Source organism: Electrophorus electricus, chromosome 5 (genome assembly GCF_041902795.1).
Source record: "Electrophorus electricus isolate QZ-2024a chromosome 5, ASM4190279v1, whole genome shotgun sequence".
In the NCBI taxonomy this organism is placed as follows: Eukaryota; Metazoa; Chordata; class Actinopteri; order Gymnotiformes; family Gymnotidae; genus Electrophorus; species Electrophorus electricus.
The window spans coordinates 6,530,117-6,553,994 of NC_137501.1; the positions used below are offsets into that span (position 1 = coordinate 6,530,117).

The 23,878-nt window shown below is 41.8% G+C and overlaps 1 protein-coding gene across 10 annotated transcripts in view; it reads right to left on the bottom strand.

Moving 5' to 3' along the window:
* Nucleotides 1-2,142: 2,142 nt before the first annotated feature.
* Nucleotides 2,143-23,878, bottom strand: part of col27a1b (collagen, type XXVII, alpha 1b) — a 53,188-nt gene continuing 31,452 nt past the window's right edge. For 7 of the 10 annotated variants that reach the window (XM_081713990.1, XM_081713996.1, XM_081713991.1 and 4 more), the window contains 47 exons: nt 23,689-23,742; nt 23,073-23,117; nt 22,450-22,503; nt 22,295-22,348; nt 22,142-22,195; nt 21,851-21,904; nt 21,396-21,449; nt 20,682-20,726; nt 19,269-19,322; nt 18,921-18,965; nt 18,750-18,803; nt 18,514-18,567; nt 17,393-17,446; nt 16,607-16,660; nt 13,590-13,643; nt 13,013-13,057; nt 12,580-12,624; nt 12,428-12,481; nt 11,984-12,037; nt 11,474-11,527; nt 11,147-11,200; nt 10,993-11,046; nt 10,782-10,889; nt 10,510-10,563; nt 10,281-10,388; nt 10,121-10,174; nt 9,901-9,954; nt 9,420-9,476; nt 9,240-9,293; nt 9,090-9,143; nt 8,955-9,008; nt 8,809-8,862; nt 8,551-8,658; nt 8,318-8,425; nt 8,045-8,152; nt 7,858-7,911; nt 6,985-7,047; nt 6,839-6,892; nt 6,697-6,732; nt 6,382-6,399; nt 6,138-6,173; nt 6,009-6,035; nt 5,766-5,831; nt 5,414-5,582; nt 5,014-5,123; nt 4,457-4,675; nt 2,143-4,215 (listed from right to left, as the gene is read on the bottom strand). In XM_081713990.1, coding sequence (XP_081570116.1) covers nt 4,069-4,215; nt 4,457-4,675; nt 5,014-5,123; nt 5,414-5,582; nt 5,766-5,831; nt 6,009-6,035; nt 6,138-6,173; nt 6,382-6,399; nt 6,697-6,732; nt 6,839-6,892; nt 6,985-7,047; nt 7,858-7,911; nt 8,045-8,152; nt 8,318-8,425; nt 8,551-8,658; nt 8,809-8,862; nt 8,955-9,008; nt 9,090-9,143; nt 9,240-9,293; nt 9,420-9,476; nt 9,901-9,954; nt 10,121-10,174; nt 10,281-10,388; nt 10,510-10,563; nt 10,782-10,889; nt 10,993-11,046; nt 11,147-11,200; nt 11,474-11,527; nt 11,984-12,037; nt 12,428-12,481; nt 12,580-12,624; nt 13,013-13,057; nt 13,590-13,643; nt 16,607-16,660; nt 17,393-17,446; nt 18,514-18,567; nt 18,750-18,803; nt 18,921-18,965; nt 19,269-19,322; nt 20,682-20,726; nt 21,396-21,449; nt 21,851-21,904; nt 22,142-22,195; nt 22,295-22,348; nt 22,450-22,503; nt 23,073-23,117; nt 23,689-23,742 — 3,117 coding nt within the window. In that variant the 3' untranslated portion in view covers nt 2,143-4,068. Of the gene's footprint in view, nt 4,286-4,456; nt 4,676-5,013; nt 5,124-5,413; nt 5,583-5,765; nt 5,832-6,008; nt 6,036-6,137; nt 6,174-6,381; nt 6,400-6,696; nt 6,733-6,838; nt 6,909-6,984; nt 7,048-7,857; nt 7,912-8,044; nt 8,153-8,317; nt 8,426-8,550; nt 8,659-8,808; nt 8,863-8,954; nt 9,009-9,089; nt 9,144-9,239; nt 9,294-9,419; nt 9,477-9,900; nt 9,955-10,120; nt 10,175-10,280; nt 10,389-10,509; nt 10,564-10,781; nt 10,890-10,992; nt 11,047-11,146; nt 11,201-11,473; nt 11,528-11,983; nt 12,038-12,427; nt 12,482-12,579; nt 12,625-13,012; nt 13,058-13,589; nt 13,644-16,606; nt 16,661-17,392; nt 17,447-18,513; nt 18,568-18,749; nt 18,804-18,920; nt 18,966-19,268; nt 19,323-20,681; nt 20,727-21,395; nt 21,450-21,850; nt 21,905-22,141; nt 22,196-22,294; nt 22,349-22,449; nt 22,504-23,072; nt 23,118-23,688; nt 23,743-23,878 lie in introns of those variants that run through there. The other 3 variants (XM_081713994.1, XM_081713993.1, XR_014123727.1) reach the window with 3 other exon arrangements.

Consider the following 23,878-nt stretch of genomic DNA (forward strand, 5'->3'; position numbering starts at 1 on the left):
GGACTCCCTGGACTGTTGTTACAGCTGCCACTTTGAGACTGTCTACCCTAGAGGGCATGTTGTAGGGGAGACCGTAAGGCTCCGTATTTCATTTTCTTCACTGGGATTCATTTCTCTCTGATGCAAGTGCGTTTTGATGTGTTTTCTACTCTCGGTAGGGCATCTAAGAGGGCACGTTTTTCATCAGAAAGACACCTGCAGGGAACATCAGCTTCATCCCATTGTGAAGGCACCTAAGTGACATCACATCTAATTTCTTTTCTACATCGGGCACTATGTGTCTGGGTCGCCAGCCGGAGCTCTATTCAGGAAGTGTGATGCATGAGCTTTGCCGGGTGTGTGAGGTCTTAAAGTTTTAGGTAGAGCGGAATGGCAGTGGACGTAAGACGTAGTGTAAGATTCCGTAAAGCGGGCAGCACGAATCTGTAAAAATCAAATTGACCATAATGCTTCAGAAAGAAACGAAAACATCATGGCGAGGCTTCTAGAGATCCATTAATATGCGGCTTGTTTTAAAACTTCAGCGTCCTGTTGAAAATAGATAAAATGCGTCCGCCTCGTGAAAAGCTTTTGAAGATAATTGATACAATAAAAATTGTAAAAAAACCCCAAACCAAACCAAAAAACCTCCGCCGACCGGATTGTCGGTATCAGCTGCATACACGTCGGCGCCACAGGCAATGCGAAACAACCTTTCAAACCAGTACTTGTAGATGGTGTAAACGTCACTCGGATCTGGGACGCGGCCACGTTGAGAGCAGAACTGGCCGGATCTCCGCTTCCTGCTCTGTCGCCTGCGTGCCTCCTGCTGGAATATCTGCTCGCAGCACATTTTCTAAAAATGTTGGTATAGATTTACAGTCAGCGCAATAGTTCCAGCTGCGCTTTACATATTTTAATGACTAATAAACATAATTCTCTTTGATTAAACATGCAGCAGTACAGCCGCCACAAACAGGGTATAATTGATCGACTCAATAAAGCGGCTTGACAGAGGACACGTGAAGGTCATTATTCTTATCTGACAAAAATCCAAGCTCCAAGTGTGGCAGCGTGTTCCGTGTGCTTTGGCCACCGTTACGGCATAGGCTCTAGGCATTGCGTATTCCCATCACGTTGCGCAGCGCTGGAGGGGCGACCCACAGACAGATGGTCGTGCTCGCCCACAGTCGCGCACACCGGAGGCCAGGATATGCAGCAGTGGCGTCGCTCGGGATGGTGCATTTCATTTAAAAAAAGGGTTCAGGAAAGGAAGCACAGTACCCAATAATGCCTGCCGAACGAGTTATTGGATAATGGTGTGTTTTTCCAGACTGTGACGGTGTCCATGGTTTCCCTGATGTTGAGTTGAGGGGGCTCGAAGCTATTCGAATCAGTCTTCTTATACGGATATCTAGCCCGGGACCTGTCGCTTTCCGCTTCTTTTTGACAGTTTGGTAAGGGCAGCGCTGATTCTAGGATAGAAGTATTACGCTTCAAAGGCTTACTGTGGACAGGTCTTCTGGTATAAAGCTTGCAAAAATCACAAATAGCAAAAGACTTATAAACCCAAGATCTAAAATGTAATCTTGCCAGGACTCCCATATCAAAAGGAATTTTTCACACGGGTATCTAAATGTCTACCTTGTAGACTAAAATAATTTAGTGCTAAACAATATCTTCTCGTGTTTCCCATATCTCAATATGAACACTGCTGTCAGAGCGTTGACTACCGTGTCCGGCTTTAACAGCTACACTTCTCTTGTGCGGGTGCGAGCTCAGATTCACAGATCGTATGTGAACGTGGGAGCAGGTCGTGAAGTAGCCGCAATTAATCCTGGTGGGAGTACTGCAGTTCTGTTGGGCCTCTCGAATCTTCCTTAAGCACTTGATCTGTACAATACCTCTGGAGATAGGAACTCAGGGAGTCACTCACTCATGGCGACGTAAAAAACAAAAAGCAAACAGCTGCTAGCTCGTACAAATGTAGTATAAATCTTACCACAGGAGAATTGATTTATGAGGCGCATAATTTATTAAGATGATGCAATAGTGCCCTCTGCTGGCTACTTATCAGAAATAAGGCTAAAAACGTTTATTAGTAACAATACCAACTAAAGAAACCAATCAGCCCTCGCTGGAAAAACAATGTGATTCAACTGATTTACTGAAGGCCCAACTGTTTATTCAGAGGTAATAACAATAACATTGTGAAAGGACAGAGAAATATTTAGAAATATAATCCTTCATTTTGGCTTTGATTTCAACATTTGTTCACAAATTCATATTGGAGAGAAACATTTTGGTTTATGATTTACATGTGAGGTATTCTGACCATAAAATAAAAATAAAATAAAAACAGTAGGAATTGGAGAAACAAACAAAAAAGCAGAACACTCACAAACACCCAAAACAACACCATCACAGAAGAGAATATTTTAATTACCCTAAAAGGATAGTAAGCTACACACAGTCAGAGAAACCTAAAATGTACACCAAAATGCACAATTTTTTTTTTGAATATGCTTATTTGGTAAAACAAATTGGCTCTTGATAGTTCTACCCAAAACTATTTGCAAAACAAATGTTTTTTTTTTTTGTGCATCTGTAAGGAAAAAAGGTCAAAGAAAATGGAACTGAATACCATACAAGAATCAGGGCCATGGAGGCACCTTGGCCAGCTAGCTGTAAAGGATATGTTCTTGTAGTGGGTAGGGTTTGCCCTTCTATTCAAAAAGAAAGTTCCATGGTAACATGTTTATTGTTGATTCCGGATTGTAACACTATTGTTTCATGTATGCATCTTTGTAAAAACAGTTGTTTTCAGAGCAGTTGAGAAAGCCAAAGATCAAATGATCATATGTGCAGTCAGACAGGGCTAATGGTAGTAAATGCTAACAGGAGTCTTTGAGTTTTGGACCCTTTTTGATTTTCAAGGCAACAGGGCTTATATGTGGACCACGTTTAGTAGTATGAGAAGGAACCCAGCCTGTTTAAATGAGAATAGTTAGACAGGAGCTTAGTTTGTCTGCATCTAGAAGAACAAAGCTGTCAGCTTTCAGACTTTTTGCAGAATTGAAAGATATGCACAAATGAGGCATACATCTCAATGTTTGCTAAAATATGGCAGCATAAAAAGGTCACCATTTGTTTTTCTATTTATACAAAAATATTCCATTTTAAAATATAAAAGGCATTTAATTTATAGACATTTGTTGGAAGTAAGCACAGACCTGCTCTCAAAAGTAATTTAACCACAGGACACATATGTATTTCTTTGGAGCTGATTTTCCTAAAGCACCATAAAAATGTGAGATTGGAGGTAGACATATAATGACATTTTCAAGCCTGAATCCACCTCCGGAACTGTGAACTAAACCTGATGAGTTAGTTGTTGGAGTGTGTGTGTGTGTGTGTGTGTGTGTGTGTATGTTTGCATGTATCCTGTTCAAAGGTCCTGCTCCAGAATGAGAGCTGCAGACCATTAATCCACACACACATATACACACATGCATGCACGCATGTGCACACGCACACTCAAAGTCATGCACCAAACCTGAAAAGGTCAATATGAGTGACAGTAAACCTCACTACCCTAGACCAGCCAAATATAGGATTCATCTTTATATAACAAAATCTCCCCATTTTCTATTGCACTTTACAGAAAATATACATACATATATAAATACATAAACCCACGTGTAACAAAATGATACAAAATAAGTACTGTAAATGCCAATATATGCACGATTTCCTGTTCTTTGCCTGTGACTTGGCTTTCACACCATGTGCAAAAGCCCAACTGCATGAATAAATTAACTGTTCAGACAGTTCAAGACAGACTGCTCAACATTTCCCATTATTTAAAGGCCATTTTGTCTGCAGAGCCCCCGGCATGAGAAGTCCTGTTTTCTCCCAGGATGCTCTGGATGTCGCCTTCCACATGTTTGGAGTCTGCAGTCAGACTTTGAGCAGGGAGAGCAGAGCCTTCTGGACCCGCCATCCAGAGTGCACAGCGACTGCAGTGCTCGCTCCTGCGCGTGCAGCTCTTTGGGGAGGAGAGGGCTTCGCAGCTGTCGCCAGCGTGCTCTACAGGAAGCACACAGGACCCACCTCCAGGTGGTAGCTGGAGCCGGGCTTGGCGCTGGGGAGGTTGAGCACGTCCACTATGGGCAACAGGCCGGGCTCCTGCGTCTGGAAGCGGAACTGCGTCTGATGCCACCGGCCGTCTGTCATCTGAGGAAAGGTGGGGTGGCACCCGGCCACACATGCAGAGAATAAGACGCTACTGGAACGATCCACAAGTCTGTGTAATAACACACAATACTAAAACACTGGGTAGAATCCCCCCCCCCCAAAAAAAGGAAGCTAAAATGGTTGGTACTGGTAACCAAAGGAACAAAGCTTTTTTTTTTAAAAACATCTGTGCTATCCCACAATTACAACCCGTCTCCCATCTTTAGCCCCATGCACTCACCCAGCACTCATCCTTGAGCAGGTCAGGCTGGATAAGCCCCCTGGCTTCAATCATCTGCCCGTTCCAGGCTTTGAAGTGCATGGCGCTTGGTGACGGAGCTCTGGAGGGTCCTGCTGCCCACACTGGCATGTTCAGGCAGTGGATGGTGAGGAGCTGCACCGCTTCTGAACTCAGCAGGTGGATGAAGTTCATCTGAACGAGGCCCACGCCCATCTCCAACTACAACGTCACATAGAAAGGGCTTTTAGTGAGAATGAAAAAGCCTATAAGTAATATCCAAAGATTATATGATGATTTATTGGGCATGTTTTCACATAATGCTTTATTAAGCCAGTAGACACATACAAGTTTGCCATTTTTAATGTCTTAAAAAAGAAAAAGATAAAAAAAATAATACACTGTAACAAAAACTCAGTAAATTAAATCCGAACTTTTAGTTGGCTGGGTGACAACAATGCAGTAAGTTCTGTAGAGTAAAGTGCAAGTTCATTTTTAAACATTAAGAAATATAGACTAAAATTTTAGCATAAGCTTCACATACGCTTAAATGCCATTACCTTGGATGCAGTGACTGGCTTCAGGCAGGTCTGGCCTCCTCCAGTGAAGTTGCAGGTCACCTCAATCGTGTCTGTTGAGCACCCTAGGTTTGGGTCAATCCAATAAGTGCCTTTCAACAAATGACACAAAGGGATTATGGCACAATGTTCATCATAGTCTACAGACCTGGCAGAAGACACAGATCAAATACTTGAATACTAACATGACAATGACAATACAACAGTACCAACTACAAAAACTGATAGCATGGATGTTGACAGCTAATGTGGTGATAACTCATGAAAAAGACAGGCCTTGAAGTAACAGGAACATTTTCCATGCAGGTACAGTGTTTTTCACGTAATGCTGAGTCCGTGTAACCCGCTCTGCGGCAGGCCGATGTGGCAGGTGCTTCCTCACCATCTTTCACCCTCTGCTCACAGTCCATCAGATCCCGGCACATCCTAGCTGGGTTCTCTTGGGTTCCCAGTGGGTTCTTGATACTGTAAATCAGGTTACTGAGGTAGTGAAGGGTCTTAAAGATCTCGGTTCCCTGGTCCAGCATGGGGAACTCCACGTCTGAGTATGTCTGAACATAGAGAGAGAGAGAGAGAGAGAGAGAGAGGGAGGAAGGGGAAAAGGGGAGGGACATGAAGAAAAGATTAGTAACTTTGCCTCAATTTACATATGCAATTACAATAATGTGATTTGTCTTGCACCCAGTTTACACTTCAGTTCATTTTAGTGTTGTGCTCTTTATTGCAGCACTCACCTCAGACCTCAGTGCAGAGTAGGACTCAATTATAATTTGTAAAGTAGCTCCAAGTGCCTCATTATTCTATATCAGAATGATGACAATGGAGAGAAGAGATTAATCAATCAATCTCTCAACTCTTTACCCCACTTATCATCAACATCTCGTCCCCTTTCACACACTGGGCCAGAATGTTTGCATGGCACTTTACAGGGATCTGCCAATTACACAACATTATCATATTGATTAAAATGTACTTACAAGTGACACAGGACCACCAGGGAGGCCCTAGAAGGCAATGAAAACAAGTCATAATGGTTAAGGACATCTTTATTATTCATGGAGTTTTTCCACAATAGATTAACATATGTGAATTGTAAAGGTACATACTGGGGGTCCTGGTGAGCCACGAGGACCTGGAGGTCCCTAAATAAGAAAAAACAACAACAACAACAACAACAACAACAACATTTATTTCCTTTGTTTAGTATTTTATATGTTTACTTGTTCACTAATCAAATTATAATTATATGTTTACTTGTTCACTAACCAAAAAGAGAGTTCCATTATTTAACTGTAAACTTGGTCTTTCTCTATTAGCATTAAGGTATTTTAAGCACAGAAAGAAACATACCCTTGGTCCTGGTACACCCTATCCAATACATAAGAGGAGAAAAAACATTATGTGTGATTAAAATAATTTTATAATGCATTACATATGCTATACAAACAAAAATTTCATTGCTATGCATCAGGGAATCGATACTCTAAGTGTTACAGACTAATGGTGACCCAACCATGAAGAATGTATTAAGAATATATTAAGGAGGCCAGTGGGAGAGGAATTGGCTACCTTAAGTAACCTCTGAGCTCAAACTCCTCCTACACTCATCACAAAGTGACAACACACCTGCATGCACAGGAAAGCACTCAGGGATGGTTCACTCACCGTCTCCCCTCGGCTTCCTTTGTCCCCCTGGGGTCCCTGATGGAGAAAGAAGTGCCATTTCAGACTTCAGATCAGAGAGCTCACACGAAAGGTTCTAGACGTACTGCAGAAACAGAAGGGATGTTGTTTGTGTGGCATGTACCGGATAACCGCTGGGGCCGACGATCCCGGCTGGCCCGATGGCTCCCTCCCTTCCCTGAAAAAAGAAACACCTACAGTAGTTGCTGATCCAGCAATCTTAGGCCATCTCATTATAGTCTGTAATAACTGTGCTCAAGTGGTGCCTACCATCATGCCCTGAGGTCCTTTTGGTCCCTGTATACCAACAGGACCAACATCACCCGGTGGACCCTACAAGATTATATATATTTCAAAATGTGCATTATTCATTTATGTTATATTACTGCTGCAGAACATTTTAAGGGTTCAAATAAATGCTAATGTGACTAATAATTAATGCAGGTTAATGCTGCCAGTTAGCACGACATCATGCTAACTGCAACATTAACCTTATTTGTTGCTAGGCACATGAGCAGTGTTTCACCCAAAGATCCCTTATAATTAAATTATGATACACACAGTAGTCACACCTACTTATCGGAAATGTAAATATTTAAAAGAAACTTGTGGCAGATAATTCATAACTCCAGTATTCAGTGATCAAATAATCACCACGTCTGGCTGCTGTGTGTGATTCATCATGTGCAGGTGTGTTGTGTCCATATGCTGGACTGTGTTTGCTCAGCTGGCCTTCACCTAGGCACTCTTCACCACTACATAAGCACTGTCATAATGTCTTAGAGCAAAACAAGATGACTGCTAAAATGAAAATGAAGCATGCTGTATCAGTCAGGGTCAGCCTGATCTACTACTGGGAGTAGCGTGACCTAAATCTGGCATTTATACTACTTAGTCGACATGAACAGAAAATATAAACATTAATGATTACACTTCAAAACACAGGCAATGAGAGCAACCATTCAAACAGGAGCATGTAAAATATCCTTACAACAGAATTTAGTGTTTATTCATTTTTTGTATTTCAGAATGCAGGTGAATGCTGTTAGCATAGACTCTGAAATGGAACTCATATTTTATTGGCATTACTTATATATCTTTTTGAAGTAAGCAGAAAGTTAAAAGACTGGTAAGGGGGCTCACCTTAGGTCCAAACAATCCAAGAAATCCGGGGAATCCCTGCGCTCCAGAATCGCCCTGAGTCGAGGGAATAAGAAACAGACTATTCCTGAAAACTAATTCATAAAGAACTCAAAATTCAGGCCAGAGGTTAACAAAATAAACGGAATTTACCGATTAAAGAAAAGGTGGTATGAAAAGCCCTACTCACTGGTTGGCCTTTGACCCCCAGATTGCCCAGTTTGCCTGGCATCCCTATGCTTCCAGTAACTCCACGCTTCCCTGTGGGCCCAGTCTCACCTGTGAGACCCTGCTCACCCTGTACAAGATACGAGGAGGTAGAGACAGCACATTTACATGAACCAGAAACACGTTTACTAGCTGATGTCACACTTTTCATGTGACACGTCCTCATAAATTAATTATATTCCATTTGATGAAAATAATAAATAATAATATTAAATCACATGCTGTAGTGAAGTACCTTTGCTCCAAAGGACCCCTGTGTTCCTTCTAAGCCTGGTGGCCCAGTTTTGCCTTGTGGACCCATGTTTCCAGGTATGCCCACTTCTCCGTCACTTCCCTGCTCGCCCTAATACAGAAGAAATGAGTGAGGTGACGTGAAACTTCTCTGCCTGAATGTTTAAAGAAGCAGGTGGCTTAGGGAAGAGTAAAGTGTGGTTTTAAGCCTTCCAGGGACTACAGGAGCCCTCTTACAGGCATTCCCTTGGGCCCATCTTTTCCAGGAGGTCCCTCAATGCCAGGACTGCCCTCGAGCCCCTGTCGGCCAACAATGCCTCTTGGGCCAGAAGGACCAACAGGACCCTGTGGGTACACAAAGGCTATTCTTGAATAACTCATCACCACTTTTCTGCTGGTTTTTCCAATTAGGTCATAATCACTGTCAGTGTAAGAGGTGTCTCCTTGACTGAAAGACAATTCAAGCCTTAAAGAAAGAATCAGACTTGCACTTACAGGAGCCCCTCTGCTGCCAGGTTCACTTTGGGCACCTTTTCTGCCTTTTGGACCCTATAAACATTAAACAGGGCATGAGAACATCACTTTATAAAAACCATACAGGTTATGTGTACATGCTCATGCTTAATTGCTTTAATTCTTACTTGACTGCCTTTGGATCCTTTGGGCCCTGGTAGGCCTGTTGGACCAGAACGTCCCTGTGACAGTGCCACCATCATTAGAAATAATTTAGCAACAGATGATCTGATTCTGTTTACATCTAACACAAATGCACTTACAGGTAATCCTGGAGCTCCCAGTTTCCCCCTCTCTCCATTCACACCTGGCTGCCCCTGAAAACAAACAAACAAAAAAAATTGTCAGACAACACTTACGCCATGAAACCTCAAACTGTAAAACTAAGGCTAAAAGACAAGGGCTATGCTTACTGGGTAGCCATGGTCACCAGGTTCTCCTCTATCTCCCCTAACTCCAACAGAACCCTGAAACAAAATGAGAACACAATACATTGATTTGACTGCTATACTGCATCACTATGACCAGCACTTCAACATCATCATCAACATCATGACCCATCATTAACAGCAAAACTCAGCAGACTGACTCACAATGTCGCCTGGAGGACCAGCGGGACCGTCAATCTTCCCGTCATCTCCTTGCTCACCCTGCAGAGGTTAGAAAACCCCATTCATTTACTTTAATCATAGAATGCCACAAAGCTCATCATATTAAAACTGATATGTAACACAAAACAGTGACAATAAAAGTGACAGTAGTGTAGCTGAATAGTTACCCAGAAACAGCTGAAGCACAATGCAACAAGAATGACATTGTATTTGACTAAATATGGCCTTATTTTAGAGACAGGACGTAAGAAGAACGTGTAAATAACAACTTGCTATTCTAACCATAATTGGTGGTGGTTGGGAGGGGGGGTGTCTAAGGCCTCATGTGGTTAGCATATGGCTAGTTATGCAAGCGACATCAAATAAGACAGAAATTGTGTGCAGTATTAAAGTTATTGAAAGTGAAATAAAACATCTGTTCTTTTTTTCTTTGAAATATAAACAGCCATAGGTTTAATGTTACCTTTGCCCCTTTTGGTCCTTGGGGGCCTAATGGACCTTGAGGTCCTTGGTGACCCTAGTGTCAAATTGAAGAAATACAAGATAAGATATAGTAAGGACTCCTTGAAAGTCATGTGGAACATCACCAGTGCATTATTAAAAAAAAAAACAAGCAGAAATCTCTGACATGCATTATCTATTCAGATCCATTTTGAGCTTCATTAATGCTGTGTACTACTTACTTCATATCCTTGTGGGCCTGGATCTCCTGGTTGGCCCATTTTTCCAGGTGCACCCTAAAAACCACAGCACCATGAAAACCTGGTTAATCTCATTAAAATAAAAGAGCAGCTGCATTGTTCTGCATATAATCTAGGCCTTGAAGCAAGTACAGTATATTACCATAAATCCAATGGTTCCTCTGTTTCCCTTTGGCCCTGGGAAACCCATGGGACCCTGCTTGCCAATTGGCCCAGTCTCGCCGAGGTAACCCTGGTGTCCCTTGCTACCCTGGAGCAAAACAAAAATACTGTTTTCTTCAAAGGAAACAAAGTGTCTTAATACAAACTGCAGATGAGGTGCCCTGAATAAGAAGCATTATTGTGTCAAAATAATGAAAGTAAGGGCCTGCCTTCTCTCCTGGTCTGCCTCGCTCACCAATTTTGCCAGGTTTGCCTTCAGGACCCTAAGCAAAATACAAAACCTGATCACAGATGCACAAGATTACAAACGTTATAACAATTTGTACATTTGTGGTGGAGGAGGGTCACTGGACAGGGTGCTCACATTTCATTTGCTGAAATGCTTCCTATTAAACTCGCTGAAGTCAAGTAAAGGACAATGGAGACCAAGGCAAAAGACAGAAGACAGATGCCAGTATGAGTAGCAGTGGGAAGCACTCACTCTGACGCCGACCAGGCCGGGATCCCCAGCATGACCTTCCTTTCCTTTCTGGCCCATCTCTCCCTTTTCTCCTTGCTCACCCTCCTCTCCCATGTCCCCCTTTTCACCCTGCGTACAATGCCACAGACCCGTGAGAGGCTACACTGGTCCGCGGAGCAGTCACCATGCGGTCGTGCTCATTTTGAGCACATGCTTGTGCGAGTTCTCTGACCTTGGCTCCATCAGGGCTGCTGAGCCCAGCTTCCCCGTCGAGCCCAGGTTCGCCCTAAAAGGACAAGCTTTTTAAATACCTCTGATCTGATTGGTCTGGTGAGCATTAATATTCAACTGGGCTTGGCAGAGTTATTAACAAACAATTGACCTACTCTTTGTCCAATCAAGCCGGGTTCACCGATGTTCCCTGGAGGCCCAGCAGCTCCCTAGAAGGGTGAAAGTGAACTTGCCAACATGGTTTGACTGATCATATGAATCCAAGTGTGCTCAGAAGATAGCGCAAGAGATGTTTGCATCTATGAGTGGTGACCACATGTCACCCAAATACTCTCAAACAGAAACAACTGTTAACAAATTAGGAGGAATCATGAAATCTTTATTTTGATGCACATGGCCTTGAACACTATGTTGATAGAGGTTCATAGAACTTATCAGGACTGAATGAATATGAAAGGGCAAAATACAAACAGATGGTTTACCTTCTCTCCTGGTTCGCCTGGTAAGCCCCATTCTCCGACTTTTCCCGATGGCCCCTGTTACACAGAACAGTTAACAGCATTAAGAGAACATCCTCTAAACCTTGGTGTGATGTACCAGCCATTAGTTGATCGCATGTAAAAGGCCTTCTACTCAGCTTCCGCATGGGATGTAGTAGATAATCAAAAGCAGAGGGTCAGTGTGGCTAAAAACCTGCCTGTCACCTTTTTAAAATTGGACCATTATTCTATTATACATAAGATTATTCTACTACATTCTACTACATAAAGACATCAATGGTTTCTTTGAGAACCGAGTGAGTTAGCGAACAAGTGATGGGAGGTGTGTCATAATGGGGTATTGGAGCATTTTCACTGTGAATTGTTGCTTGCTGAACATGACTTGTGTGCCATATTCTAGACCATATTTTGATTCTTGCACTGTCTTTCTTGATGTCTTGATGACTGGCACTCAGCTAAAATGTTTAAACAGAGTAGTGTAAGGAAAATTACCTTTAACCCAATCTCTCCCAGTGGACCCATTGTTCCTGGCGGCCCTAGAGGTCCCTTTCAAATGGCCAACAAATTAAGAAATGGTTGAAGATAGCCCAGTGTAAATGGTCATATGATTAAGCAGATAGATAATATTAATAATATCTGATAACAGGTGCTAAGCTTCAGTACAAAGGACCTTGGAAAGACCATACTTCATTAGAAAATGTTATATGATCCTACTTATTTATATGATCCTATTCATTTTGCAAGAAGTGAGCAAGAACAGTGAGCAATATACAGGTAAATCCAAATATCATAAGTTCCTAGAAATCAATCTAAACAAAACTATTGTTATCTTTACTTTGGAGCTACTGGTTAATCAAGAGATCTTGATGCAACTAATGTTATATATTGGCACAGAAACAAGGTTCAGCCTTCGTCTTTTCCACAGAGGAGACTTACAGGTTCTCCTGGGATTCCTTTTGCTCCTGGTGGTCCAATGGGTCCTTGAATGCCCTTAAAATGTAAAAAACTCTTGAAGGGTGCACAGTAATACTTCAGCAGTTCAAAACACTCCATGTCTATGTGCTTGCTTTAATATCAATATTACTCACTGGGAATCCAGGCATTCCTGTTTCCCCCGTGTCTCCTATTCTTCCCTGATACGAGACAAGAGACAAAGTCGTCATTCAAGGATACTATTTGCAATAGAAAACCACACAACCAACAACAGTGTTAGTATAATATAATCCAAATTCATAAACTTGCTAATATATGTAAGTACTTAGGGCTCAAGTTAGGGCCATTGTCTACACTGTCTGAGAGCATAAATAATATATGAGGGGAAAATACTGTATTTGGATAATGCAAAAGAAATGCTAATCTTAGTCGCAAAATCTTTGGGCCAATGAAAAAAAAAAAGTCCCCTTAGGTGACTTTGGGGATCAAATAATCTATGCAGAAATCAAATGATTTAAAACAGGCTTGTAAAGAAATGCTCAATCAGCAAGCAAACAACAAAAAGAAATTAGAAATGTGCCTTCATACCATCGGTCCTGGCAAACCAAATGCTCCCAGGTGGCCATCTGGACCCTGAGGAGAGGAGGGAGATTTCCCCAACAGTATTGTCAGTTTTTGTTGCTAGAGGGTGACAATTTTTGTTTTAACTTTAATGGTTCTGAGAGGGGTAGAGAGAGAGAGAGATCTGGATCCTTCCTCTAATCTGTCAATGCTATTGTTACAAATACAGCTTTAAAGGGGCCTTAAATGTGGAGCTCATGTAGAACTAGGACTAGAGGCCCTTTGAACAATGGACAATGATGACATTCTGCCTCGAAGCTAATTCTCTTGTCTCACAAAACAAACAAAACCACATTTAAAATGTGCACTTTTAATGTTGTTCAATTATTTTTTTTTTACACTTTTTTTTTTTTAAACCAATCAGCTTGCATGATTCCAGACACAAGATAAATGCTGAACTTGTTTTGATTTGGGCTGCCTAACCAAAAATAAAGGAGGAAGACTGGCCAAAGTGGATGTAAAAGCCTGCAAGCCTTCAATGTCTGGGATCACTTGCAGTAGACACTGAGGGAAGTGGCTGGATCTCCACATAGACAATGTTTACCTTGCTTCCCTCTGATCCTTTCTCTCCAGCTGGTCCATCAGGACCCCTTGTTCCCTGTGAGAAAATGGGAGAATGGGAGGAAAGAGAGCAATGGATTTTTTTTTTGGGGGGGGGGGGGGGGTGAGCGAGGGAGTGAGAGGAAGGAAACAGAATTAGGTGAACAGCAGAGGGCTCACTCTGTGCATATATGACACAGATAGTGGTTATTGAGGGCATTGGGTCATGGAAATGAACCACTACACTCTACTCTAGAGGATGCAGTTATTTGGAGAAACGCTCATGTTATGACTATTTGTCAGAGCTCGACACACTCAGATGTGCTTTGTAGAGTGTGCATACAAGTCCTCTGAAGCAATTACACAGCATTTCTGATCCTGCAAGTAATCAGTACTTGGTCCAGAACCCAGACATATGGGATGAATGTCATATTCAAGATGCTCAAGAGCTGTGAAGCATTAGGCATTTGACATCATGGAATTTCAGTTTTAATGGATTCTTGCCATTATATTAACATTGTAATGATTCATAAGCTTTATGATCTCAATAAGCACGGGCCTGGTGATTTCTTACGACTTTGCTCTAGGAGGTGGAAAGAATGATGAATGGAGATATTATAGCTCCAGCCACTGTAGATCCTGCAGAAGAACAGACATGTGGCATACTCCTGAAAGCCTTGGGTTCTGCTGACCGGCGCACACAGCCTCCTCTGTTCTTTTTGGTTCTCTGTGATGTGATGTTTTTGGTGGGGACCTCTGACCTTTCACTGTGCCATTCACAACATTTGCACTGATCCGAATTGAGTTGACTCAGCGTATGAAAAGGGGGAAACCTTTATCCAAGCAATGAGGAATGAACTCAGAATGCCTGCTTATTGGTAGGCTTGAGGACAGTGATTTCCAGTTTCTGATGTGACAACTTCAGTGTGGCCTATAGAGAAAAGAAAAAAATGCTAAATCTAGTGTGATGCTGAAAACTTGCTGGTTGCAGCTCAAGTTGCACATTTGTGACAAAGCGAACGTCAAAGAGGCCTGCAAAGGCAAAAATGCGTAGTGTGTGGTACAACACATGGCACTAGCTGTCGAGAGGCACGAGCAAAATGCTGAGGGGCTCGTGCCAAGCCAGAACAGTGCCTCCTTGAGCTGGAGCAAGAGCAATCCCACAGATGGGTTTGGGAAAAAAAAAAGAGAGACTGCACGCTTCATTCAACCCACATGTCTGGCGGCAAAGGTAGTGGTTGTTCAGCCTCACTTGCATTTAATCATGTGATTGCTGAAAGGCCTCCAGGATTCATTTTGGAACAATCAATTAATGAGCTGTGGCTTTGGCCTGGTGTGGAAGGTGGCAAAGCTCGGAGCGGTGAATGTGGACTGGAAATAAATAGTCCAGTGAATAATCAGTGAATGTAACCAACATGACAGTGCATCAATAGTTTATGTGCATTTGTGTGCATCTAGACAGGAGGGAGATTTAAAAAATTAAGTTTTATTTACATACATTTAAAACAAATAAAACTTAATTTTTTTAAAATTTTTTTTAAAATATCTATCTATCTATCTATCTATCTATCCATACATACATAGACACACACACACACACACACACAGAGAGAGAAAGAAAATATTATTTAGAACTCCATTTGTTTCTCACATAAACTTCACACTATTATCCCTTTTCTAGTTAACACATTTTCCTTCCAAGTGCTCGGGAAGTTCTCAAGCTTAGAGCACCCATCAGCAACTCTCGCACTGAAATGGCTACCAACAGTCTAAATGGTCGGCCAAAGACCCCCCCTGGTGACCTCTGACCTGAAGGCTTTCGTCACTCTGCCCTCTCCCTGTCCTCAGCTGCTGTTGCTTGTTCTGTTCTGGCCAGATCTGAGATGGTGGCATTGTATCATTCAACATGATCACACTGTTTCACTTTGAAGCAATCCCTGAATCAAACTGCATCTGGAGGCAATCTCTTTCTATGAATGGGGTATGCAGGGAGTTTGGCTGTGCCCCCAATGGCAAAGTAATACTTTCTACAATTAACGCAATGGAACCTCAACAGCCTTTTTAGATTTATAATTATATCTGTGTGGTCATTACCATTATTTGTGACATACTTTAAAAGATGTTAACAGTTATTATAGCACAGTATTCCAGAGCTAGTGATTAATACACTGTATGTAGAGTTTATATTTCTCTCTCCGAAACTAATTCAAAAGGAGCTCATTTACTACATATTGTCAAAGAGGTGATCATATCTCTTACTACATATCTCTTACTATTAGATAGTAAATACTTTATGTGGCAATCAGGTCACAGCTACAATGATGACGTCATTATTCAGGACCTACAGCGTTCCCCTGTAGTAATCTGGTAGTGGGTAGTGGTAGCTCAGTGGTTAAGGTACTCGATTAGAATGTTGCCAGTTCAAGCCTCACCACTGCCAGATTGCCACTGTTGGGCTCCTAAGCAAGACCCTTAACCCTCAAATGCTCAAATTGTATTCAGACATAATTGTAAGTCACTCTGGATAAGAGCATCTGCTAAATGTCAAATGTAAGTGATCTACAAAAATGTCCCTCTATAGATATTTGCATAGACAGGTAATATAAAGAAATGTTTATTTTAAAGAATGGTTCAAACTACTGACTCAATGCTTAAATGTCCCCAAATACACACTGCCACTAGCCAACCACTTCAAGAAATAAGTAATACAATAATAAAGACAATCTAATGACAACTCAACAACTCAGCTGGAGGACCTCAGCTCCAGACAACACTTCCAAAAAAAGCTCATATGCATGCTGTGCACGGTGACAGTCTTCTCCAAAGGCCAGTAAAAAACAAACGTTAACATTATTGGTGAGTAAAAATATTTACCAAGATTCTGAACAAACATTTCATTCATAGCTTACAGCTAGTTTATGGCATTTATGGTGCTTATCCTGAGTGAGTTTCGTGTGCTAAACGTGTGTACTTGGTCAGCATTGGAAGTGTGTGAAGTGGACCTGCCTGAGCACTTCTTACCCTTCTGCCTTTGGGTCCTCTGGTGCCACTGAGTCCTCTGGAACCAGGAGGGCCCTGGAGAACAGACAGCAGAGGACAGGACATAGGCAGCAGAAGGACCTGATCTTGGAACACAGCAGTCAGGCCGAGTAAGAGTTCCTCAGGCACAGGCGTGAATGACCCTCAAGCCAACCATGGGCAGGGGTCCCAAAGAACCTGTCCCCTAGAGGCTTGTGTGGGTGTTGGTGGCTAACTGCGTTACTCCTGTTGCTCCCCTGGCCTGGCCAGGGCTGATCTATGCAATGGGACCCCGAAAGTAATTTCTTGTAGTAGCTAGTATGATATTTCAGACGGCTTGGGCAGGGAAGCATAAAACGCCAACGGGGGCAGAGGAGTTTGTCAGTGGTGCTTTGCATTTGATTCAAAGAGCGTGGGGATAGTAGTGGTATTTACGCCTATCAGGTGTTGTCAAAAGGAGTATAACAGTGGTGTGTGTATGTCCAGCAGGTGATATACCAGGCTTGGTTTTCACTCTAACAACTGTGAGACATTAGATAGATATTTCCGAAATGATCAATTCAATGCACAGGTGGACACTAATGTGGTTGTAGAGACATTTCAATGACCCCTGATAGAAGTCAGGCAAACAAATTATTCTTTTGTTATTGTGGACCATTTTGTTTAGGTTGATAAGACAAAATGAGTAGAATTCATTTTAAGACAATCATGACAATCTCAAACTTGAAATATATACATTATACAAATTTTATGAATGATTTATGTGATACATTTTTATATACAACTTACAGGTATTCCTGGCAGTCCAGGTGCTCCTCCTTCACCAGGTAGTCCAGGGTGTCCCTAGTAATAAAAACAAAAGAAAATGCTGACAGTATTTCCTTTAAAAACTTAATTTACAATGTCTAGCTGATACTTTGTATAGACTTTGGGAGGCTGATCAATTTAGTCTATTTTTAAGTGACACCAAATACTTAAGAATTAAGTTTTTTTTATAGAATGCAGAAAAAAAGTTAGTAATACAAGTTTAAACCAAAACCACTAGTCAGCTACTGAAAAGAAACAATATCAAATCAAAATGCACTGAGCCAACAGGTATACTCCACAAGCCCATATATAATGATCATATTTCCTTTCAGCTCATCAAACTTATGTAACATTAAGATGAATTATTAACTTTGGCTGTGGTGCGCACTTCATCAGTCTAGCGGTCTTATCTTTGCAGTCTGTTCCACATTCATCACTGTGAAATGAGGCATACTTCATAGCCTGCTTTCAAGCACAGATTAGGGTAAAAGTACTGCCAGAATGACCCAAATGAAGTGTTAAGTCACGTGATCCCAGGAAATAGCTCAGCCATCATCATCATAAGAAAAAAATATAATTTTGAAGAAAACAAAATGAAACTGTTATTTGAACTCTCCAACATATGTGAAATCAGCCAAAACCAAAAACTAAATGTACAAATGGTGTCAGACTAGGCAGTTTGTCAAATGAATACTGATGTTTTCTGATTGCTATGGGCACCAAACATTAAGTGGTGATCCTTCAAGTGTTGCATTCAGATGATGTCAAACTTTCTTGGAACACCTCAAATATTGCCCTTGGGTTTGACTTTGGAGCACTTTAACTGTTGCTCTTGGTCTTGCTTTTAATTCTGATCCCAAACCCTTTTCCTCACAGCACGTAAGAACATTTAGAATTTCCTTGTGTCATATAAAGGAAATGACTCAGTGGTCTGTAAAATGGAAAGTGGCTGAACCAGCATTTTCGCACAGCGAAACCTGCAGCCGTTTTCCGATCATCTTTGTTGTTTGGTGAGTATTGGCTGCACTACAGTACCTGAGCGAGTTATGTATGGGAAAGAAAATACCCTGAAAGCAGAGAGGCGATCCAGACTTACTCCTTACCATCGCTCCATTTTCTCCTGGCGGCCCGGGTTGACCCATCTCTCCACGGTCTCCCTGATGGCATGAACAAACCAAATGAGCTAGAACATCACAATAGAAATCCTGCTATACAATAATGCAAGGTGCCATGAAGATAAACCTATAAAAAACATGCCATACAAATATTTTGCAATGGTGCTTAAAGTTAGACTGTATCACAAGAATAAGAGTTCTAAACTTTTAAAAAGTATACTGACCTTCTCCCCAAGAAGCCCAGTTTCACCAACAGGCCCAATGAAACCGACAGGACCCTGTATAACAGGACTTTTTTTAAAATCATAAATCTAGACCCACTGCAAGTACTGTAAACATAATTAAGCAGCAAAAACATCTGAACAAAGAAATGTGTGGAAAGAAATATCTTTTACCCTTTCACCAAGCATCCCAGCATTTCCAGGTATCCCAGGTTCACCCTACAGCAGAAGGCTTACTTAGCATTCCATAAACATATTTAAAAATGACCTTATTTAGGAAGCATTATCTTGGATCAGAATGGAACTCAATAGAGTACATAGTGATTTAGTGTTCAACATAGTGCCAAAAGGTCTGCTGGTCATCCATAAAGGCCAAACTAAATGAAACATGCACTCTCAACCATTTCACTGCGAGTTATACTGTGTATGACTATGTATGTGACAAATAAACCAAACTTGAACTTGAACTTGAGCATGTGAAACATACAAATTCTAACACGTTTGTTGGTGTGCTGGCCTTACCTTGGGCCCCTCTGCTCCTGGTTTTCCAGAGAACCCCTTCCTCCCAGGCCTGCCCTGAACAGAAAGCAGAAATAACTGATAGTACTGCACTCACACCTTGCCAAGCCCTTCCAGGTACCTGTGGTATGGTATTAGCTGCTGTGACTGACACCAGCCTTCACCATCTACAGATACATCAGCTGGGTTTAATGAAAGAATCACATCGGAACAGGGCCGCTGCGTTATCAATGAACTCTCATCAGCTGTGCTTATGTTGGAGCTCTGCTGATGAGCTCTGTGTTCACTGTGAAACTTTCCTCCCTCATTAGCTAAATGATCCATGCCATCAAGGCCTCTGGTTCATCTTAAGCTGTGGTCTGCTTGGTGGGAACTGAAATGGAGACGCAAAGAGCCAGAGTGTTTATTTTAATGAATCATTACTAGTCATAGCCGGGATGTCTTGCTGTTGTGTGGAGGGTGTGGAAGTGTCTGGGTCTGGACTGAGACCAGGATATTTTTAGACATGTGCTGAAGTTGGGGAGAGTCCAAAATCTAAGAACTGTAAAATGGTAGATAGCATGGCAGAGGAGCATAAAAGGGCAAAGCTGAATCAAGTCTAGAGTTAAAGTGTGCCAAATTGTTCCCTGTGTTTGATCATGAAATCATGAAATACATCAACAGGGCACCAAAACGTCTACTTTCTGATTGCAGACTACAGAAGTAAAAAAAAAAAAAGAAATAAAAAAACAATCGTGTTTAGAAAAATGACTCCACTTTTACATACATCAATGTAAGTCATGCTTACATGCTTACAAAACTAACAATAAAAAAAATCCATGTTTTAATCAACCCCTTTCAAGACACTGATTCAGATCTAGCTACTTTCATGTCTAAAATGCTACCTAAAAAATAAATACTATGTTTATTTTATTTTAAACACTAAGATACCCTTTATGACAAACTGATGGAAGTACATTTTTATATCAAGGTTGAACATTTTTGCAATAGTTATTCCCCAACCAATCAGATTCCCTAAAACAGGTGATGATGCATGAGGTGACCAGACCTAATTCAGACCATGTAAAAAGAAGGTGGCAAAAACAAAGAGCTGTTTCTTCTTTTGCTACATTCTCCATTTGACTGTACAGGTGCTCTCCAGAAGCCACAGGGAATCAATATGTTTTGGAGTCATCTTTGAAATTCATTGGAATGACTCATTAAATCTGTATTTTATTTAGTACAAACAACAAGACCCATGCTTACATTAAAAATGCATATGCAAATTGTATACCATGAATTATAGTGCTTTAACATTGAAATTCCACCCCATGTTCTGGGTTTGCTTGGTTGAGCTTGGCTATAAATTATCTAACTTGAACATGCTATTGCTACACTTTGTGTTTATGTTCTGTTTTGTTGTTGAAGCAGACTCACCTCCTGTCCAGAGTCCCCAGCTGGTCCAGATGCTCCTTCATCACCCTAAGGGGCCACAGAAAAGCCAATCAAAGGCCTGGTTTACTTAAGACACAAGAATTAACAGCTATTGTGACAAAAGATTCTAAAGACCAAAAGATTATAAGACCAGATTCCAACCAAGCCTGACCCTGTCATTCATTTTAAAGTGGAATTCAACTAAAGTTTCAAAAGGTCTGCATAATTAGCATTTTGAAAAGTAACCAAAACCACGCATTTTTAAAAGAAAATGTTGCATTCTTGGTATATTTATCAACTTAGATTTTTTTTTACAACACTTGAGATAGGTACAAGTTCCCACCAACTTCTGCAAAGCAAAGGCATGTGCTGTGTTTGTTATCTAATGTTCCAGTGTCCCCCCAGCTACATGCATGTGTGTCTGAGCTTCTGTATGCTTTTACAGGCATTTTAAATCAAAACTTTGTTTACTTATTGTTGAATTAATTATACTGAAGTCTTGAAGAATCAGTGGAATTCCCTCTTAAACATGCATTTGTGAAAGATTTATAATGCACCCCCCTAAAGCATCCCTGCATATGCAGGATATTGGAACATGGTGTCGTGGTGTCCAGCAGGTTTGACAAACCATGATCATGCAAGTCCACCGGCACCAGAACAATACCAGAACAAAACTGTGATGTGTAATTGATTTTGTATGTGTGGATCAGGCTGAACCTCAAGTCCAACAGCTCCGCATGGACCAGGCATGCCTCTGGCTCCTGGCTTCCCCTGGAGAATACATTATACATTATACACCTACCTCCACTTTGGTAAAAGCTGTACACAGCTTTCTACAGTTAAAAAGTGGCCAGTAAGAATAAATGAACCAAATGGCAGGGCTGAAACCTCTGTATGGTTAAAGTGAAGTATATAATAAAGAATGAAGAAATTACCTGCTGAGTTAGATGCAATTTCACAGATTTAATGCATAGCCATAGTGACACTCATAGCCAGCTATTGTTCTTTCTACAGTTGAAAATTATTAGGCCTCTTTCAGGCATTCAGCAGGAGCTAGTCTTCTTTTATCCGTACAATATTTGATGATTCTGAATTGTAGAAAGTCCTAACTGTTCCTAAGACTTTAATAGGGAGAAATGTGGGTGAAAGGTTGGTGACAGTAGGTGAAACACCTTTGGGCCTTCTGGGCCATTCTGTCCTGGTGGTCCAATATCCCCTGGAAATCCCTACAAATAAATCAAATCAAAACAAACACCGCCCCCAAAACAAACAAACAAACAAACAAACAAACAAACAAACAAACAAACAAACAGACAAAACAGAAATATATTAGATTAACCTCATGGCCTTTCATTCTCTCTGATAAATGCTTTCTGAGTCACCAGTGAGTCAGCTAGCAGAGGACTGGAAAACCCCTTGTAAAATGGGCATCAACTGTGGAATTGAGACATGAATGAACTTACTTCTGGGCCAGGGGGCCCGGGCTGACCGTCTGGGCCGCAATCTCCTGGTTTCCCCTAGTAGGATGCAGAAAGTCCAGGATTTATGTCTGCTTTTCCCCTCTTATCTGAACCTGTAACCTGTAAAGCCTGGTAATGCCCAATGGCTCAACTTACCCGTGGCCCTGGCTTTCCACGGACACCGGGCATGCCTGGTAAGCCCAGAAAGCCCTGAAATATTCAGCTGATTATTTCAATTCTATACAAAATTCTACACACACCCCCAGATGAACAAGAAAGGTCAAAGTATCAATGGGGTTAAATGTAGATACCTTATCGCCTTGGAATCCAGGCTCCCCTTGCTCCCCTGGCAAACCAACTTCACCCTGACAAAGCAAAGATCCATTAGTTACTCTCTACTCCCCCCACTCCGAGCGCTTGGGGTCCTAAGTAAGGTCAGTGGACAAATTAAGGAAAGCTATGCTTCATACACGCTGAGAGCCAAAAAAGTAATCTGTCCCCAAAACAGCAGAAAGAACATAGCCCTGCTGGCTAAGAGAGCAGCGACAGTGTCGACAGCTCAGTGTTATGAAACGCTCCATCTTTAGGGCAGACGGCGACTCCACCAGTGCCATTCGGCAGAGCACCAGGACGGCAGACACGGAATGGTCAAGTGGCACGTTGCCGACTATGCCACCTCTGCGCCGCTGACTACGCCACCTCTGCGCCGCCTTTCAAAAGGCCTCTGGGAGGGTGCCATTACAGCCATGTTTTCACAAGAGCGCCAGGATGCCAGGCGTCGCTTTGTACGGGCTGAGCTCGGCCCTTCACGTGCCAGCTCAGTCACTAACACTGAACTAGGAGGGCTACAGTGTTAGGTCAGAGGTCAGTACAGTTCTGTGGATCACAGTTGTTTGTGGAGTGAATATAAGCTAATAAAGAGTGTTCAGGTCACCTTATCACCTTTCAGTCCTGGCTCACCCGGATTCCCTGCGATGCCCTGCAAAACATCACAGTGACGAATCAACACCTCTTGTATCCAATCAGACCTCAGAGCTCTGAGGCAAGAGCAGAACAGTGTGAATCATTGTTAGGTTTTTTTTTTTTCTCCTATGGTTTTTAGACACTGGTTAGGAGTCCAGGGGTGGTCTATGGAAGCACATGAAACAGTTTCCTGAACAAACAGGACTTTGCATTCACTATTCCACCCTGCCCTCGGAATCCACGGGATGCTGGCTTGGTTACAGTTATGATGAAGGTGCAGGGTAAGAAGGTCCTAGATTGAGAAGCAGTTAGTGTTAGTCTGAGCTCCAATAACAATTTAGTGAACAGAGAGTGCTCTGGTGGAGGTGGTCTGCTTTCACCTCATCAGGAGCCATTTGTGAACCCCTCTGAAAAAAGTTGGGAATCAAAGTATTGTAGAAACACTGCCTTATTGTTCCTGTTAGAAAGGTACAAAGGTCTTCAATACATACATTCTGCTAAATTACTGCATTGATTGTAATTGTAGAAGATGATTGCGGCCTGAAAATCATTTAAAAACGCAGTTAAGATGACACTTAGTTAATCACCTTCAGTCCAATAGGTCCTGGAAGGCCCATGTTTCCAACAGGCCCCGTGTCTCCCTGCCAAACCACACACAAACAAAAATGTGCACACACAAAAAAATGTAGCTTTGGGAAAGATTCAAGATGTTTATTTAAAGACATAGCTGCTTCCACATACAATACAGAACTAATAGTCCCAGACAGATAACCTGAA